The sequence below is a fragment of the Otolemur garnettii genome, unplaced genomic scaffold (genome assembly GCF_000181295.1).
Source record: "Otolemur garnettii isolate 467f Iridium unplaced genomic scaffold, OtoGar3 scaffold00010, whole genome shotgun sequence".
Taxonomy (NCBI): domain Eukaryota; kingdom Metazoa; phylum Chordata; class Mammalia; order Primates; family Galagidae; genus Otolemur; species Otolemur garnettii.
In genome coordinates, this window is record NW_003852405.1 from 14,263,115 (window position 1) to 14,282,443 (window position 19,329).

Consider the following 19,329-nt stretch of genomic DNA (forward strand, 5'->3'; position numbering starts at 1 on the left):
AAAAAAAAAAAAGAAAAATTTCCCCAACTTCTTATCTCAATGGGCTTTAACAGTGTTTTTGAATCATATTTAGGAACTTTTCTGTCACGACCCAGGGGTGTGCATGTTACATTAATACAGCACATGAAATAGGCTTTATGACTCTAGTTGAAAAGTGGTTAGAATGAAAACTGGAAATAAACAAGAAAGCATCTCCTACTTCTGCAAATGTTAACTGTTACTATATTTGACCTTGGCATCAGTGACCCAGGTAATTTGGATTTCATTTTCTTTTAGGCTACCGAATACTACATTCACCGAATTCCGAGAAGCCGTGAGGTTCGGCAGTCCTGGCTCTCCGCAGTGTTCACCACCTTGCGCTCCATGTTGGTCTCCTTCCCCCTTACTTTCCGGTTGAAGCCAGATGTGGTATGTAAAGCCCTCACTAGACACAGGAAAGCAACCCTCCCGTGGACCTTCACTAGGAACAGGATGCTATATTTTGTTTTCTTAAACAGCTGCTGTTTACCAGTATGCCAGCGAGGCTCCTAGACCCTAATTAATATATGCTAAAATTTATTGTCTATAAAGTCACTTTGCTGAAAGAACTGAGAAATTTTCCTGCCTTTTCTAGCTATAATTTAAACTTGAAATTTGCCCTTTGCTTTATCTCATGGTAATAACCACTAACAGAGCAGTAGCTTAAACCAGTTTGTATACCTAGCTGACGTGTGCTTATCAGCCAAAGAGCCAATTCTTTACTCCTTTTTAATAGTCTTTTTTGTTTTTCTCAAGACTCTGCTATCACATATGGTATGTGGTAGGCAGAATGTCATACATACTCAGGTTTTTATAGGAAAGTAATGTAGAAAATAGATGAATGAAAACTTAATTAGTGCACTCTGTGTTCAGCCTTACCTTCCTTATCCATAAAAGTCTTAATTAAGCTCTCTCATGGTCTTTAGGATAAAGTTCTATTACTAAACTCCATGTGGTCAATAAAGGTCAGTGGATATGTTATCATAGTAGTATACACAGTTCTTAAATACTGCTCTCATTACTATTGAAAACAGAATTCATTAACTGGCATAGCCTGAAAAGAAACCCTACTTGCTTTCTGAATACATGAATTCTCGTCTAGTGTATGTTATTCTCATGAATAGCTGAACAGAAATGCATTTAGCTGCAGTGGTTTTGAAAGATACTTATCCATGTGTTCATGGTCTTTCATCAACTGGGTTGCAGGTCAAGTCCTTCTTTTGGATGGGAATTTTTTTTTTTTTTGAGACAGAGTCTCAAGCTTTCGCCCTGGGTAGTGCTGTGGCATCACAGCTCACAGCAACCTCCAACTCCTGAGCTCAAGCGATTCTCCTGCCTCTACTGCCCAAGTAGCTGGGACTACAGGCTCCCGCCACAACACCCGGCTATTTTTTGTTGCAGTTTGGCCGGGGCCGGGTTTGAACCCGCCACCCTTGGTATATGGGGCTGGCGCCCTACTCACTGAGCTACAGGCGCTGCCCGGTGTTAGCATTTTAAACTGTGAATTTTAGGTTCACATTTACTAAATTATTAAAGAGACGTGGTCACTTTGGCAACAGCTTGCTAGAGTGCAATGACATTAGGATTCCAGGGTATTAAGGCTAAGAAGGAAATGATGATGTGATTGATGGCTGGGGTCTGCTGTGGATACTCTGCTGGTCACCTGGCCTGAGTATTTGATGCCGTTATAGTGGTAGACCTTGTGGGACATAGGACAGTTGGTTCCAGGCCCATTTGGGCTTTCATTTTGTTTTAGTCAGTTCTCTTCTTGGCCTCATTCTTCACCTTAAAATGAAAGGTTTGAACTAGATAGCCTCTCAGTTTCCTTCTATCTTAGTCTAAAGTTTTCTGAGCTCTATAAATTTGCTCAGTAAATTTGATCAGTAAAAAGTAGAAGGGGAAAAAAAGATGATGTTTTTAAGGAATAAGAGGAGAAAGGTGAGTAAAGGTAAGATATTTATTTCCATTTTAAAGTGAATTAGTTAAAATAATTATTTCCAACCTAAACGTTATCTTATCAGCTACTCTGATAAGGTTGGCTTTACCAAATGAGCTCTCACTTAATGAAATCCCCTTTCACAGAGAGGAAAGTTAAAGGTTAAGAGACATTTTTTGTAGATCTCTCTATTCAGTGGACTATGTGCCTCCTCAAATTCATATGTTGAAATCCTAACCCTCACGGTGATAGTACTAGGAGGTGGGGACTTCAGGAAGTGATCAGGTCATCAGGGCAGAACCCTCCTGGATGAGATCAGTGCCCTTATAAAAGAGACCCCACAAAGTTCCCTCACCCCTTCCACCAAGTGAGGTTACAGTGAGAAGAAGGCTGTGTGTGAGGAAGCAGGCACTTAGCAGAGACTGCCTTGGCTGGTGCCTTGATCTTGGACTTCTCCAGCAACAGATACAATGTTTATTGTTGTTTATAAGCCACCAGTGTATGGTGTTTTGTGATAGCAGGTGATATAAATTAAGATATCATCCTTGGATTTTTTTGTGACTTTTGTCACAAAGCACTATTTCTTTCAATTTTTTTAAAATGTGGAAGAAAATGCCACTCTTTTTTTTTCTTTTTTTTTTTTTATTAAATGATAGCTCTATACATTAATGCAAACAGGGGGTACAGTGTAGTGTTTTCATATACATTTTGAAATACTTTCATCAAGCTGGTTCACATAAATTTCATGTCATTTGCATAGTCATTGTGTCTTAGAAAGCATGGCAACATCAGACCTTAACTTACCAGCACTGTCTGAACAGCTGTGCCCTGTTCTGCTTCTCTTTAACTGTGTGCACCTGAGTTAATAAGTCTGCTAATTGATTCACCTATTTCTGACCCTCACGTCATCATCTATAAAAAATAAATAATGACACTTTCCATGTTGTTCCAGAATGATTGCTGAATAATAGAACATTTTAATGGTTTCTAAATGGGAATTCCATCTGCAAGCACTTACACGTATGTGCCAGACCTGGTATAACCACTTTGTGTTCATGCTGTATGAGATGGGTAGCATTGCTCTTCACAATTAAGGAGTAAGAGAACTGTGGCCATAAGATAGAGTTACTTCCTCAGACTTTACACAATCATTAAGTAATAGACCTGGAACTTGAATCTGGATTTTTCTGATTGCAAAGCCCAAGGCCTTACTGCTAAAGTGTGTGCTACCATTTCTGGCACACACTGTGGAGGATGTGTTCATTCATTCACAGCAAATAAGAATCAATTAGTAAATTACTTCTTGGCACATTAAATATCATTGCTTCTAAATAATGGATGTGTAAAATGAAAATATATCGCAGCAAGTAACTTTCATGGTAGATTTAACAAAGACTGACCTATTGGAATAAAAATAGTATAGATCGTTCAAAATTAAATGTCATGTATATTTTTCAAAATAAAATATACTGACACATAATAAACGTTTGTAGTTTGGGGATACATGTGATAATTTAATACATTCCTATAATTTAAAGATCAAATCAGTGTACTTAGGATATCCATCAATAATTTTTTTTTGTGGGGGGAGGAACAGAGTCTCACTTTGTCATCCTCAGTAGAGTGCTATGGGGTCATGGCTCACAGCAACCTCAAACTCTTGGGCTCCAGCAGTCCTCTTGCCTCAGCCTCCCAAGTAGCTGAGACTACAGGTGCCTGCCACAACACCTGGCTATTTTTAGAAAAGGGGTCTCACTGTTGCTCAGGCTGGTCTTGAATTCATGAGCTCAGGCAACTGCAGCCTCAACCTCCCAGAGTGCTCGGATTATAGGCATGAGCCACTGTGCCCAGCCAATAATTTTTTTTTTTTTTTTTTACAGAGTCAGAGTCTCACTTTATTGCCCTTGGTAGTGTGCTATGGTGTCACAGCTCACAGCAACCTCCAGCTCTTGGGCTTAGATGATTCTCTTGCCTCAGCTTTCCGAGTAGCTGGGACTACAGGCGCCCACCACAACACCCAGCTATTTTTTGTTGCAGTTTGGCTGGGGCCAGGTTTGAACCCAACACCCTCAGTATATGGGGCTGGCACCCTATTCACTAAGCCACACGTGCCACCCACCAATAAAATATTTTTAAAATGTGAAATGGATAATAAAAAAATTAGAGGAACTAGTATAATTCTGCAAATGAAATTAACTTGGAAAATTAATTGAATTTAAATTTATCCATTTCCTACTATAGAAAATCCTATGTAAAAACCATTGTGTGGCTTGGCACCTATAGCTCAGTGGTTAGGATGCCAGCCACATGGGGCTGGCGGGTTTGAACCTGGCCTGGGCCTGCTAAAAACAATGACAACTACAACAAAAAAATAGCTGAGTATTGTGGCAGGTGCCTGTAGTCCCAGTTACTTGGGAGGCTGAGTCAAGAGAATTGCTTAAACCCAAGAGTTTGAGGTTGCTGTGAGCTGTGACACCATGGCACTCTATTGAGAGTGACTTAGACTCTGTCTCAAAAAATAAATAAATAAATAAAATAAAAACCATTGTGTGCTATTTTATGTCTTTTTTTTTTTTTTTTTTTGAGATAGAAGTCTCACTTGGTCACCCTTGGTAGAGAGCTATGGTGTCATAGCTCACAGCAACCTCAAATTCTTGGGTTCAAGTTATCCTCTTGCCTCAGCCTCCCAAGTAGTTGGGACTACAAGCATCCGCCACAACACCTGGCTATTTTTTAGAGATGGGGGTCTGGCTCTGGCTCAGGCTGGTCTCGAACCTGTGAGCTCAGGCAGTCCACCTGCCTCAGCCTCCCAAGTGCTGGGATTACAGGCATAAGCCACCTCACCCGGCCTGTTTTACATCTTAATTAACATTTTAGATAAGATGGTGACCTAAAAACCTCAGGTTATTTTGAGAAAAAAGTGTATAAATCTCTTTACTGAGTATATATTAAAAGTTATACTTGTTTTGTCCAAGCCAATTATTAGATAAAAAGCCTTTCTCCAAGAAAAATTATAAACCATGTTTTGGAGGCCTATATCTAGTCCTTAATGATCATAATGGGTGATTTCTTCTTCTACAAGGTCATGAAATACTTTTTGAGAGGTTTTAATACAGGCATCCTCAAACCATGGCCCACGGGCCACATGAGGCCCACCAAGGACATTTATCTGGCCCACTGAGTGTTTTTGGCACTGCTGCCTGTCCTGCTTAGTAGCCGACTTGTCCCAGGGCCTGCAATCCCGCCCTCCAGTGGTCTGAGGGACAGTGAACTGGCCCCCTGTTTAAAAAGTTTGAGGATCCCTGTAATATTTCACACATCATATTTTTCAAGAAAGCTTTATTCATATAGGGCTTTGCCAGGCATCTGTGTACAAAAGTCATAAATTCCTAAGAAGATATTTACGTTTTAAAAGATAATGAGAACAACAACCAAAAAAATCAGTCTGTTTGCCAGTCTGAAGGTGGGGAGGTGACTATGAAATAAGGACTTGAATGAACTTATTTGGTGAAAAGCTGTTCTCAGCACCTATAGCTCAGGTGGCTAAGGTGCCAGCCACATACACCAGAGCTGGCGGGTTCGAATCCAGCCCAGACTGCCAAACAACGACAACTACAACCAAAATAGTTGGGCGTTCAAGTGGATGCCTGTATTCCCAGCTACTTGGAAGCCTGAGGCAAGAGAATCACTTAAGCCCAGGAGTTGGAGGTTGCTGTGAGCTCTGATGTCACAGAATTCTACCCAGGGTGACAGCTTGAGGCTCTGTCTCAAAAAAAAAAAAAAAGAAAAGAAAAGAAAAACTGTTCTGTGTCTTTTTTGTGGTGATGGTTACTTCACTGTATGTGATTGTTAAAGCTAATATCTATTCACTAAAAAGGGTGAATTTTACTGTGTATAAATTATTTCAATAAATATGAATTAAACAATATAAAAATAGATTAAAATGTGTATCATTGCAGAAAGCATCGAAGCATTTGGCTTTCAGTAGCCTGTGTACAGCATTTAACTGACTAAGTGAGTGAAGGTAACTTGGTGAGACATTGCTTACCTCTTTCTTGACACCCTAACCACCCAAAGTTTATGAAGCATGGACAAGAGCAGAAAGCACTTGAATTGAGTTAACAGCATTTGTTTAAAATTTCTGATGTACAATTCAGCATACTTATGTTAATAATCTGGATCAGAGAGACCAGTGGCAGCCAAAAATGATGTATTTTATCAAATGAACTGAGACGTCCAGTCATTTCAATCATTTATTAAATTGTGTTTGTCTTTCTGTAACCCAGCAGTAAATAGAGTTAGATTTAGAATGCTCCATTGTGTTTGATTTATAGGTGAGTCTATCATCTTCAGAGTGGTAACTGTTAAAGTGATATCCAACAGATATCTGATACTTATTTGGTCCAAGATGGTGTATTTCCTGTTCTGACCCATCTTGGTAAATTTGCTCAAGTCAGATACCCAGAAGACATCCTTGATTCCTTTCTGCCATATCCAACTTTCCTTATTTAATAGCAAGTCCTTTCAACCATATCTTCAAAATTTATGTCCCAATCTGTCTACTTGTAACCATCTTCACTGCCACCATGCCCTTTAACTTTCCGACTTCCAGTCACATACTGTCCTCACTTGCCTGCCTATGGAAGGAAGTTCATGGCCCCTTTTAACTTCTTTACTACTTAACAATCAAAGTGATTTTTTTTAATGTAAATAAGATTCTGTTACTCTAGAGGCTTTCTGTGCTCTTAGAATAAAGTCTAAACTTTTCGGTGTAGCCTGACCTGCTTCTCTCACCTCTTCTCCTCCTCTGCCCCCAGTACACTGGGCCAGCCCCACTTGCCTTTGCTTGCTTGTTTTGTTTTAAGACCTCTACCTGATTCCTGTCTCAGAGCCTTTGCACGTGCTTGTCTCGTGCTTGGACCTCTTTGCTCTTGATCTAAGCACGGCCAGCTCCTTATTGTCAAATGTCCCTTCCTCTGTGAGGCCTACCCTGACTACTAGCATTTCCACCAGCTCACATCCTTATCCTCTGTCACCTTGTCATGCTTTATTTCCTTTGTAGTACAGTATTAATCTCAATTTCAAAATCACCTCATTTTTTAATTTATTTATTGTCTTTCCACAGAAACTGTGATTGTCTTGTTCATTTTACCTGTAGAACAGTGCCTGGTTCATGGCAGCCTCTCAGCACGTATCCATTGATGAATGTTCCGGTCACTGTGCTGATTACTCAGCATAAACATGAGTGAGCTATGGGCCATCCCCTTGAAGAGCTCACACTCTATTAGAGGAGGTATGTGGGAAGATAATTATAGGCATACCGTGTTTCATTGCACTTTGCTTTATTGAACATTGCCGATGGTGAGTTTTTTACAAATTGAAGGTTGTGGCAACCCTGCGTGAAACAAGTCTATCAGTGCTATTTTTCCAGCAGCATGTGTTCACTTCTGTCTCTATCACATTTTGGTCATTCTTGCAATACTTTGAACTTTTTATCATTAACTCTTTTTCTCTCTCTCTCCTTTTTTTTCTTCCTTTTTTTTTTTGAGACAGTCTCTTGCTCTGTCATCCCAGCTAGAGTTCAGTGGCATGATCTTAGCTCACTGCAACGGCAAATTCCTGGGTTCAAGAGACCCTCCTGCATCAGCCTCCCAGAGTGCTAGGATTACAGGCCTGGGCCATCATGCCCAGCCCTTCATTAACATTGATGGGGATCTTTGATGTTACTATTGTAATTATTTCAGGACACCACTAAGCACACTCATATAGAATGGTGAGTTTAATTGATAAATGTGTGTTCTGATGGCTCCACTGACCTGCTTTTCTCTCTCTTTCCTTGGGCTTCCCCATTCCCCAAGAAACAACAATATTGAAATTATGCTAATTGATAACCCTATAATGGCCACCGAGTGTTCAACTGAAAGGAAGAATTGCACCTCTCTCACTTTAAATCAGATGAGTAAGCTGAGTGAGGAAGATGTATTGGAAACTAAGACAGGCCAAAACTAGGCTTTGTGCATCAAATAGCCAAGTTGTAAATGCAACAGAAAAGTTCTTGAAGGAATTAAAAGTACTGCTACAGTGAACACATAAATGGTAAGAAAGTGAAACAGCCTTATTGCTGATACAGAGAAAGTTTAAATGGTCTGGATGGAAGATCAGACCAGGTATCACATTCCCAAACCAAAGCCTAATCCAGAGCAAGGCCCTAACTCCTTTCAATTCTTAAAGACTGAGAGAGATGAAGAAGCTGCCAAGGGAAAGTTTGAATCTAGTGAGGGCTGATCATGTGGCTTCAGGAAAGAAGCCATCTCTATGCCAAAAAAGTTCCAGGTGAAGCAGCGAGTGCTAATGGAGAAGCTGCAGCAAGTTACCCAGATCTAGCTGAGATCATTAACAAAGGTGGCTATGCTAAACAGCAGATTTTCCATGTAGACGAAATAGTCTTACATTAGAAGAAGATGCCATCCTGGATTTCCTGTAGCTAGACTAAAGAAGTCAATGCCTAGGGCTTCAAAGTTTCAAAAGACTCTCTTGTTATAGGCTAACGCACCAGGTGACTTTAAGTTAAAGCCAATGCTCATTTACCATTCTGAAAACCTAAGAGCTCTTAAGTATTGTGGGGTTTTTTGTTTGTTTGTTTTGAGACAGAGTCTCAAGCTGTCGCCCTGGGTAGAGTGCTGTGACATCACAGCTCACAGCAACCTCAAACTCTTGAGCTTAAGTGATCCTCTTGCCTTAACCTCCCAAGTACCTGGGACTACAGATACCTGCCACAACACCCAGCTATTTTTTGTTATGGTTGTCGTTGTTTGTTGGGTCCAGGCTGGATTCGAACCCTCCAGCTCCGGTGTATGTGACTGGCGCCCTAGCCTCTTGAGCTACAGGTGCTGAGCCAAGAATTATGTTAAATCACCTCTACCTGTGTTCTATAAATAGAACAACAAAGCCTGGGTGATGGCACATCTGTTTACAGCATGGTTTATTGAGTGTTTTAAGCTTACTGTTGAAACCTCCTGCTTAGAAATTAAGATGCCTTTTAAAACATTGAACCTGATCACTCAAGGAGATTAATGTTGTTTTTATGACTGCTAGTGCACCATCCATTCTGTAGTCCGTGGATCAAGAAATAATTTTGACTTTCAAATCTTATTATTTAAAAAATATATTTTGTGGCTGGGTACAGTGGCTCACACCTGTAATCCTAGCCTACTCTGGGAGGCCAAGGTGGAAGGATCCCTTGAGCTCAGGAGTTTGAGATCAGCCTAAGCAAGAGCAAGACTCCATCTCTACTAAAAATAGAAAAAAAAGCTGGTGTCATAGCAGGTCCCTGTAGTCCCAGCTACTCCAGAGGGTGAGGCAGGAGGATGACTTGAACCCAAGAGTTTGAGGTTGTTGTGAGCTAGGCTGATACCAAGGCACTCTAGTCTGGGCAACAGAGTGAGACTCTGCCAAAAAAGGGGGAGAGGGGTGGGGGGAGAGAGAGAGAAAGAAAGGAAAGAAAGAAAAATATTTCTTGCAGTAAGGGTATAATTGCCATGAATAAAAATTGCTCTGATAAATCTGGGAAAAGTGAATTGAAAACCTTCTGGAAGGGATTCACCAATCTAGATTCCATTAAGTACATTCACGGTTCATGGAAGGAGGTCAGAAAACAGGAGTTCAGAAGAAGTTGATTTGAGCCCTCGTGGATGACTTTGAGGAGATAAAAAACTTCAGTGGAGGAAGTAATTGCAGAAATGGTCGCAATAGGGCAGCACCTGTGGCTCAAAGGAGTAGCGCTGGCCCCGTATGCCAGAGGTGGCAGGTTCAAACCCAGCCCCGGCCAAAGAAAAGAAATGGTATTAATAGTAAGAGAAGTAAAATTAGAACTGGAGCCTGAAGATGTGACTGAATTGCCACAAACTCATAATAAAACTTGACCAGATGAGAAGTAACTTCTTATGAATGAGCAAGGAAAGTGGTTTCTTGAGATGGAATCTACTCCTGGTGGAGACGCTCATGAACGTGTTGAAATGGCAACAAAGGATTTAGAATAGCATACATTTAATGATAAAGCATTGGCAGACTTTGAGAAGATTGACTCCAATTTTGAAAGCAGTTCCATTATGGGTAAAATGCTATAAAATAGCATTGCATGCTACAGAGAAATTTGTTGTTAAAAGAAGAGTCAGTGGATTCAGCAAAGATGCCACTTTGAGACAGAGTCTCACTATGTCGCCCTCGGTAGAGTGCTGTGGAGTCACATTTCATAGCAACCTCAAACTCTTGGGCTTAAGCTATTCTCTTGCCTCAGCCTCCCAAGTACCTGGGACTACAGGCACTCACCACAACACCCAGCTATTTTTTGTTGCAGATGTCATTGTTGTTTAGCTGGCCCAGGCTGGGTTCAAACCTTCCAGCCTCAGTGTATGTGGCTGGTGCCATAACCACAGTGCTACAGGCGCCGAGCTGATTATTAGCATTTTTAACAATAAAGCATTTTAAAATTGAGATGTATATTTTGTTTTTAAGCTCTAATACTATTGCACATGTAATAGACTATAGCAGAGTGTAAACATAACTTTTATATGCATTGGGAAACCAAAAGGTTCATATGACTCACATCTTTGCAATATTTGCTTTGTTGCGGTGATCTGGAACTGAACCTGTAGGATCTCTGAGCTGCGACTGTATAATCCAGTAGGCCAAGTGCCTTAAGAGTGATAAGTGGAAAATTGATATAGGAGTATTAAAAGAGAAATTAAGTGGTTCATTCCTTCAAAAACATTCATCAAGGACCCTACCCTGTGGCAGGATTTATATTGTGTACTAGGGGTATAAAAGTAAACACAATAGACAGCAGTCTTGCCCACAGCTGGGTGGTTATAGTGTGGTAGAGTCTCTGTGGGAGCTGGGTAAGGCTTCAGGGTGGAGGTGCCATTTAAATGTAAGCAAAGGTGAATAAGGGTGGTAAACCAGTTAGAAAATAGGAAAAGGTCATTTTAAGAAGAGTGAAAGCCATTTTAGCAAGAGTCAAATAATGAACATAATATTGAAATCTTTAGACTTTTAACTGGCATTTTACATATTTTATATATTTGGAAATTAATGGAATTAAGACCTCAATGCAGAAGATAGTCACTTTTATAAGGCTAAATGTATATGTACTGTAAGATGGCATATTCAGTTTCTTTTCACTATAATCCCCACATACAGACTTTTATTTTTATTTTATATATTTTTTGGAGACAGAGTCTCACTTTGTCACCCTCAGTAGAGTGCTGTGGTGTCATAGCTCACAGCAACATCAAACTCTTGGGCTCAAGTGATCCTCTTACCGCAGCCTCCCAAGTATCTGGGACTACAGGCACCTGCCACAAAGCTCTGCTATATTTTAGAGACAGGGTCTCACTCTCACTCAGGCTGGTCTCGAACCTGTGAGCTCAGGCAATCCACCCATCTTGGCCTCCCAGAGTGCTAGGATTACAGGCGTGAGCCACCATGCCCAGCCACATACAGACTTTTAAAAATTGAAATGCAGTTATAAGTTAAAGGGAATGACCACTTAAACATTTTATTGATTATCATTTTGATTCATGTGGATGGATTCATCTAAAAGTCATGTTTTTAAGTCTTTAAGAAAAATATTTATTGAACTTTTATTATTTGTCAGTTACTATTCTAAGTACTTCATATATGTTAACTCTTAATTCTCTCGGCAGTCCCATAATATAGTTTTGTCTTTACCTCCTTTTTATCAATGAGAAACTCAAATCAGAGAGACCTAAATAGGCAAGGTCATATCATTAGTGTAGCATAACTCTTGTTCTCTTTAGAAATGTATTAAATGCTGCCAAGATTAGCTATTTTGCTCAATTAAAATATTAAGTAATATTTTAAAAATCTATCTGTAATGCATCAAGCACTAAAAAGGACAAATAAAGTATAGTGTGAGTCCTCAAAGCAACAGATAGACATGGAATAACAATAATTCAGTTGAAAAGGAAGACCTATTTAAACCAGAAATAGTTCTTCTGTCTTTGCAGCCTAATTGGAGTACTTTTAGCTTGTTTGGTATTCAAGATTCTCTTAAAAGCATTTGGACACATCTTCCTTTGTTTGCTTTTCTTTTTTTTTAGAGACGAAATCTCACTCTGTTTTACAGCTTGACGTGCAGTGGCAGAGTCATAGCTCACTGCAACTTCAAACTCCTGGGTTCAAGAGATCCTCTTGCCTAAGCCTCCTAAATAACTGTGATTACATGTGATTACCCTGCACCCAACCACATTTTTTTATATCATTTTAAATTTTTGAAATATATATTCTGAAAACTTGTAAAAATATATAGAGTCCCATGTTCCCTTTACCCAGTTTCCCCTAATGGTGACATCTTATTTAAAAGTAGAGTACACAGGTGGCGCCTGTGGCTCAGGAGTAGGGCGGTGGTCCCATATACTGGAGGTGGCGGGTTCAAACACAGTCCCAGCCAAAAACTGCAAAAAAATAAAAATAAAAAATAAATAAAAGTAGGGTACTACAGTGTTAAAATCAGAGAACTGGTAGTAGTAAGATACTGTGAACTAGATTACAGTACTTCGTTTTCACTATTTTTATGTGCACTTATGTGTGATACATAAGTGTACTTACTAAATTTGAGAGCTTTTAAAATAGAATCACAGGGATTTTCTACATCGATAATCCTGTCCTCTGTAAATGCAACCTTATTTCTTCCTTTCCAACCAGTGTATCATTTGTTTCCTTTTCTTGCCTTATTGCATTAGCTAGGACTCGTAGCAATGTGTTGAATAAGAATGGTGAGAGCAGACAGCTTTGCCATGTTCCCAATTTTAGGGAAAAAGCACTTTCTCTCACTACTAAGTGTGATGTTAGCCGTAGCTTCTCCATAAGTGTTCTTTGTCCAGTTAGGAGATTTCCCCTCTGTATTCATTAGCATTCTCTACAGAAACAGAACCAATACAACATAGATACAGATATCTAGCCATTTAGCAACTTGTATCTATATTTAAATATCTGTATGTAGATCAGGGAGAGAGAGAGTGATTTTATTACAGAGAATTGGCTCTCACAATTATGGAGGCTGACAAGTCCCAGGATTTATAGTCAACAAGCGAGAGACTCAGGAAAGCTGATGGTGTAAGTTCCAGTCCAAAAGCTGGCATCCTTGAGACTCAAAAAAAGCCAGTTTTCATTTGAGTGGAAAGGCAGGAAGAGACTGAAGTCCCAAATTAACTAATCAGGCAGAGGAATTTCCTTCTTGATAAGCTTTTTTTGTCCTATTTAGGTCTTTAAGTGATTGGGTGATTTCCATCCCCATGAGGAGGGTCATCTGCTTCACTCAATTCATGGATTCAGATGCTAATCTAGTCCAGAAACATCTTCACTGACACACCCCATATGATATTTGACCAAGTGTCTGGGCACACCATTACCCCGTCAGGTTGACATATAACATTAGCCATAGCACCCTATGTTTCTAATTAGCTGGGTGTGTTTTTTTTTATAATTATGAAAGAGTATTGAATTTTGTCAAATGCTTTTTCTTGGATCAGTTGACACAATCATGTTATTTTTTATCTTTACTATGTGGACGTGGTACATTACAATGATTGATTTTCAGGTGTTGAAACAGCCTTGCATTCCTAGAATAAATCCTTCCCAGTTGTGGCATATAGTTCTTTTTATATATTGATGGATTTTATTTGCTAGTAATCTGTTGAAGATTTTTATGACAGTGTTCATGAGGAATATTGGTCTTTAGCTTTCTTTTTCAGGCAGTCTTTAGTCTTTGTCTGGTTTTGATATTAAGGTAATACTGGCCTCATAAAATGAGTTGAGAAGTGTTTCCTCTTTACTTTCTGGAAAAGATTGTGAGAATTGATCTTAATTCACCTTTAAATTGTTGGTAAAATTCTCTAGTAAAACCATCTGGTCCTGGAGATTTCTTTTTCAGAAGCTTTTTAGTTATGGGTTAGATTTCTTTAATAATCATAGAATTATTCCGATTATCTGTTTTACATTGGATAAATTTGGGCAATTTGTGGTTTTCAAGAAATTGTTTGATCTAAATTGTGAAATTTATGTGTAGATGTTTATAGTATGCCTTTATTATCCTTTTCCACAGTTTTAGGATCCATAGTTATATCTTCTGTTTCATTCCTGATATTGGCAATATGTGTCTTTTTTATATTTATCTTTTTTAGTGAAATCAATTTTGTAGATTTTTTGAAAGAATCTCAGCTTTTTGGTTTTTTGATTTTTTTTCTCTACTCTTATTTTCACTATTTCCTTCCTTTTGTTTGCCGTGGCTTTGTTTTGCTCTTCTTTCTCCAGTTTTTTTTTTTTCTTTTTTTTGGCCAGGGCTGGGTTTGAACCCACCACCTCCGGCATTTTTCTCCAGTTTTTTAGGGTAAGAAATTAGGTTACTGATTTGAGATCATTCCTCTTTTTTAATTATAAGCATTTAGTGCTAAAAATTTCCCTCTCAGCACTGCTTTAGCTGCATCCTTCAAACACTGATGTGTTGTATTTTCCTTTTCATTCAGTCCTGAGTATTTTTTTGGGGGGGTGTCCTTTAAGACTTAATCTATGACCCATGAATTATTTAGAGTATTTTGTTCAATTTCCAAGTATTGGGAGATTTTTCCTATTATTCTTCTGTTATTGATTTCAATCTCATTATGATCAGAGAACAGACTCCATTTTTAAATATCTTTAGGTTTGTTTTATGATCTGGGGTATGGTCTGTCTTAGTGACTATTCCATGGTCACTTAGAAGCAATGTGTTTTCTGATGTTACTGTATGGAGTGTTCTGTAATTGTCTGTTGGATCCTGTTAGGCAGTGATGATGTTGAGTTCTGCTGGAAGAGTCATGGAACACTTTGTTAACCCTTCTAAAGCCATGTCTAAATAGTCCCATTGAGACATAACTACAAGATAGACTCTACCTAACAAGTTCAAATATTGCAATCTGGTTGTTTGTACCCTCACGTTAACCTGAAATAAATAAATAGTCCCATTGATTTCAGCCTTTTGCAATTCTTCTGTTTTCCTCTTCCCCTAATATGATGTATACATTAATCCCACATTAAAATGAATTTTAAATACTCCACGTGAGTCTACTGTATTGTATCTTGAAGCCCAAAGATTTCTTCACTACTGTATCTTCTTTAGCTTCTTCTAAAAGTATGAGTCTTTGAGTCATTCTTTGAATAAGTAGGCTATTCTATTATTCTTTTAGAAATATACTCCTGGGCTCTGCACCTATAGCTCAACCGGCTAAGGCGCCAGCCACGTACACCTAAGGTGGCGGGTTCGAATCCCCAGCCCGGACCCGCCAAACAACAATGACGGCTGCAACCAAAAAATAGCCGGGCATTGTGGCGGGCGCCTGTGGTCCCAGCTACTTGGGAGGCGGAGGCAGGAGACTCGCTTGAGCCCAGGAGTTGGAGGTTGCTGTGAGCTGTAATGCCACGGGCACTCTACCCAGGGGGACAGCTTGAGGCTCTGTCTCAAAAAAAAAAAAAAAAAAAAAGAAATATACTCCTGAAGAAAAATTTGTTTGCTTCAAGGAGAGGAAGAGATAGCTTAAATTCAAAGGTTGCTGATCATTCAAGTAAGAGAACTGCTTATGTTGGGGGAGCAGGGGGAGACAGTTCCATAAAGCTCTTGAGGGTAAAGGCCACGTTTTTGTGTTTTCCATGGTCCTTTTCTAGAAAAGCTTCCACATATTTGTGGAGTGACTTAAAAATAAATGAATGAACACTGGGTGATGTGAGTCATCACAAAACAAAGACACCCACTAAACTGGTGCTCTTCTCAGGCTTTATTAAGAGTCTGAAAAACTAGGAAGGTTTCCAAGTCTGCAGTGTTTGATTTACTGGCTTCATTCCAACCTGGCCATTGTTAAATGAAATACTTAAGAAAAGAGCTCTGCGTTCAGAAACGAAACCTAATTTAATTTTTGATCAAGTAAAAAATAAATTTTAGATTATGCATGTATAACAAATTGGGAAAAAATGGATCATTTGAGCCTAATATCAGCCTCTTTGCCTGAAGCTGAAGCTGATTTAATTCACCATGACAAATTTAGATGTATTTATTACATCTATACTCACTCATGCATTGTATGAAAGCAGGCCATTATTTTACTTAATCATTTTTTTCTATGTTCCATACCCAGTTTGAACTGTGAAATGTCTTAAGTTCATAGCAATAGAATGCCGATAACATGGATAGCAAGTTATTGTCCATAGGGTACTGTGATTTTTTTTCTTAATTAGGTATTCTCTGTGTTAAGCCACAAAGTAGGTGGCACCAAGATTATCACTGTTTGTGTAGTATATAAAATTTTTATTGGCCTACTAATTAACATGTGTTTGAAATATTAAGAAGAGGCAATTAACTTCTTGTTAATATGCCAAAACTCTTACAGGAACTTTGTTTTTCTCCTTAACTGTTATAGGTTTGATCCTCTTTGTATAATGACCTTCATCTGGTATTGTGTTTTTTGGTACCAAAAAAAACCTTTCTAAGAAGTTCAAAGGAACTTAGCTAGACAAAGAAAGGGTCACCCTTTCCAAGATGCATATTGGTATGTAGATGAAGTTAAGGAAGAATAGATTTTTCAAGCCACCTCAAATAAGAAACAGTTAAACTGGCTCAGCACCTGTGGCTCAAGCAGCTAAGGCACCAGCCACATACACCTGAGTTGCGGGTTCGAATCTAGCCTGGGCCCGCCAAACAACAATGACAGCTGCAACCAAAAAATAGCCAGGCATTGTGGCGGGTGCCTGTAGTCCCAGCTTCTTAGGAGGCAGAGGCAAGAGACTCACTTGAGCCCAGGAGCTCAAGGTTGCTGTGAGCTATGATGCTATAGCACTCTACCCAGGGGGACAGCTTAAGGCTCTGTCTCAAAAAAAAAACAGTTACGCCAAACTTGTCTGTTTTAAAGATTAGTGAAATCACACTTGAAAACCCTTTGTTTAGGCTTCTTAGTTTGAGTTCCTCTGTTGTCCAGTCCTCCATAATGTATTAAAGTAATGAACGCCAGTGCACCATAAATTTATCAACTTTCTCAAAGATACAGAAGAGCCAGCTCTGCATTGTACGTGCATTTAGCAAGTCTGATGATGGTTGAAGGGTACTGGGAGAAGTGATTTGATGTGAAAATCTTCCAAATATCTGGTTTCTTATGACTGACAAACTGCTTTTCCCAGCTGCCTGGTGAAATTACCAGCTGTGCCACTGACAGATTGGCTGAGTGACAACCTGTAGCTTCTTCTGTCCATAAATGAGATATTTAATTTAAATGTTATGGCTTCTGTTTCACATTCTGAGTGAGCTCAGAACAAAATCTGTGTCAAAATTAGGCTGTGGGTTACCCATTAAATCGCTTTGAGTTGTTTTTATTCTTTTCCTTTTGGGGGGACTCTCAGAAGCTTGAAAATGATTTTTCTTTCTAAGTTGATCCTTTTTCCACTTGGCAAACATTGCATTTTTCCTCTCTGCAAAAGCCAGCGTGGCTTTGCCTGCAATTCTTGTTTCACTTTGCCTGCGTCACTTTCTGAGTTGTCACTGTTCCAGCCCATCACAGGCACATATTAGATCTGGACCTGCTGGGGCCTCTGACTTTTAAGGTGAAAGCCAGTGTTTTCCCAAGAATGATAGAGTGGCTATGGTAAAAATGAAAGTTGAAGGAAAAGGAATTTATTGTGAGAGGATAAGTGTGATGGAAACAAACCTGTTTTCAAGGAGGGGACTGATCTAGTCAGAGGCAGTGAGCTTGGAACAACCTGGAGTTGTAGATAGGAATCTACAATGGAGGTAGGAGGTGCTGGTGGCTGGTGAGAACAGAGAGTGGATAGAGAGAAAACAAATCTTTGTATTGGCCTTAAATGTTTAAGTAATTGTTAGAACCAGTCCCAGCTTTAAAGGCTTTCAACGCGTATTTTAAAGATTCTTCTCAAACAGGAGTTCTGTATTTATAGCATTTGAAAATCAGTAAAGTAGGCCAAACACAGTGACTTAAGCCTGTAATCCTAGCACTCTTGGGAGGCCAAGGTCGGAGGATCCCTTGAGCTCAGGAGTTCAAGACCAGCCTGAGCAAGAGCATGTCCCTATGTCTACTAAAAATAGAAAAAATTAGCTATACATTGTAGTGGATGCCTATAGGCCCAGCTACTTGGGAGGCTGAAGCAGGAGGAGAATCGCTTGAACCCAGGAGTTCGAGGTTGCTGTGAGCTAGGCTGACACCACAGCCTACTATCCTGGGGCAACAGAGTGAGACTCTAAAAAAGGAAAAAGAAAGAAAAAATAAAGTGATGTTTTTGTTTAGAATTTTTTTAATCTCCCATTATTCCGAGGGGAAAAAAGAACATAAGGGAGCACAAACAGCACAAATAATTGAATATGTAAAGGGAGAATTTGGGAAAGGCCGCTACAGTCCAGATAAAGTGGGATCATTAAACATGCAGAAGTTTTGTAACTAGAGTTGGTATGGAAGTATCATGGGAAGTTTTGGAAATTTAAGTACAGACTAAACTCCTTGAGCAAAGGTGAGGTATTTTATTTACCATGGTGATCTGGCACCTGTTACAGTGCATGGGGAATGTAGGAGTTAAATAAATATCGAAAGAGAGAAGCTGGGTTAGGAGGCAATAGGAAGGGCAGAGTCTGAGAGGCCATAGAACTTAGAGAATGGGTGCATGAAAGCCCAGACTCTGCCACTGTGCAACACACACATGCAGCGGAATTCAACTTGTCCCCCTAAAGCTATTCAAATTTTAAAAAGCGCTTAATAATGACGGCTTCCAGCTTTTAGGTGGGCTGGAAAAAATAAAGCAACTGTATTCTGTTTAAGGTGAATGATACATTTTTGCCATTTTCTTTTGGTTGCCTGGATAAAGGGAATATTTAGCACTTGAGAAACATGTTATCAAAACAATTCTCAGATTAATTCTAGGGATTAATTCAGGGAGAGCAAAAATTAACCAAGTAGCAGTTATACGTTTTTTTTCCCCTATTCTATTTTAGCATGTGATTTCAGATGCTCCTTATACCAGAACAGCATTTTACAGAAGATGTAAGCCAAGCTGCTTCTCACTTTTTTTTTTTTTAAAGAATTTCACTTTGTCACCTTTAGTAGAGTGTGGTGAGATCATAGCTCACAGCAACCTCAAACTCTTGGGTTCAAATGATCCTCTTACCTCAGCCTCCCAAGTAGCTGGAACTATAGGCACCTGCCACAACGCTCGGCTATTTTTTAAGTTGCAGTTTTCACTGTTTTAGCAGGCCTGGGCTGGGTTGGAACCCACCAGCCCTGGTATATGTGGCCGGTGCCCTACCCACTGAGCTATGGATGCCGATCCAAATG

The 19,329-nt window shown here is 39.5% G+C and overlaps 1 protein-coding gene across 1 annotated transcript in view; it reads left to right on the forward strand.

Annotated features, from left to right (window-relative positions):
* ALG14 (ALG14, UDP-N-acetylglucosaminyltransferase subunit) overlaps positions 1–19,329 on the forward strand; it is a 95,060-nt gene that overhangs the window by 34,407 nt on the left and 41,324 nt on the right. Inside the window, exon 3 of the mRNA XM_023509836.1 lies at positions 277–408. Coding sequence (XP_023365604.1) covers positions 277–408 — 132 coding nt within the window. The remainder of the gene's footprint in view (positions 1–276; positions 409–19,329) is intronic.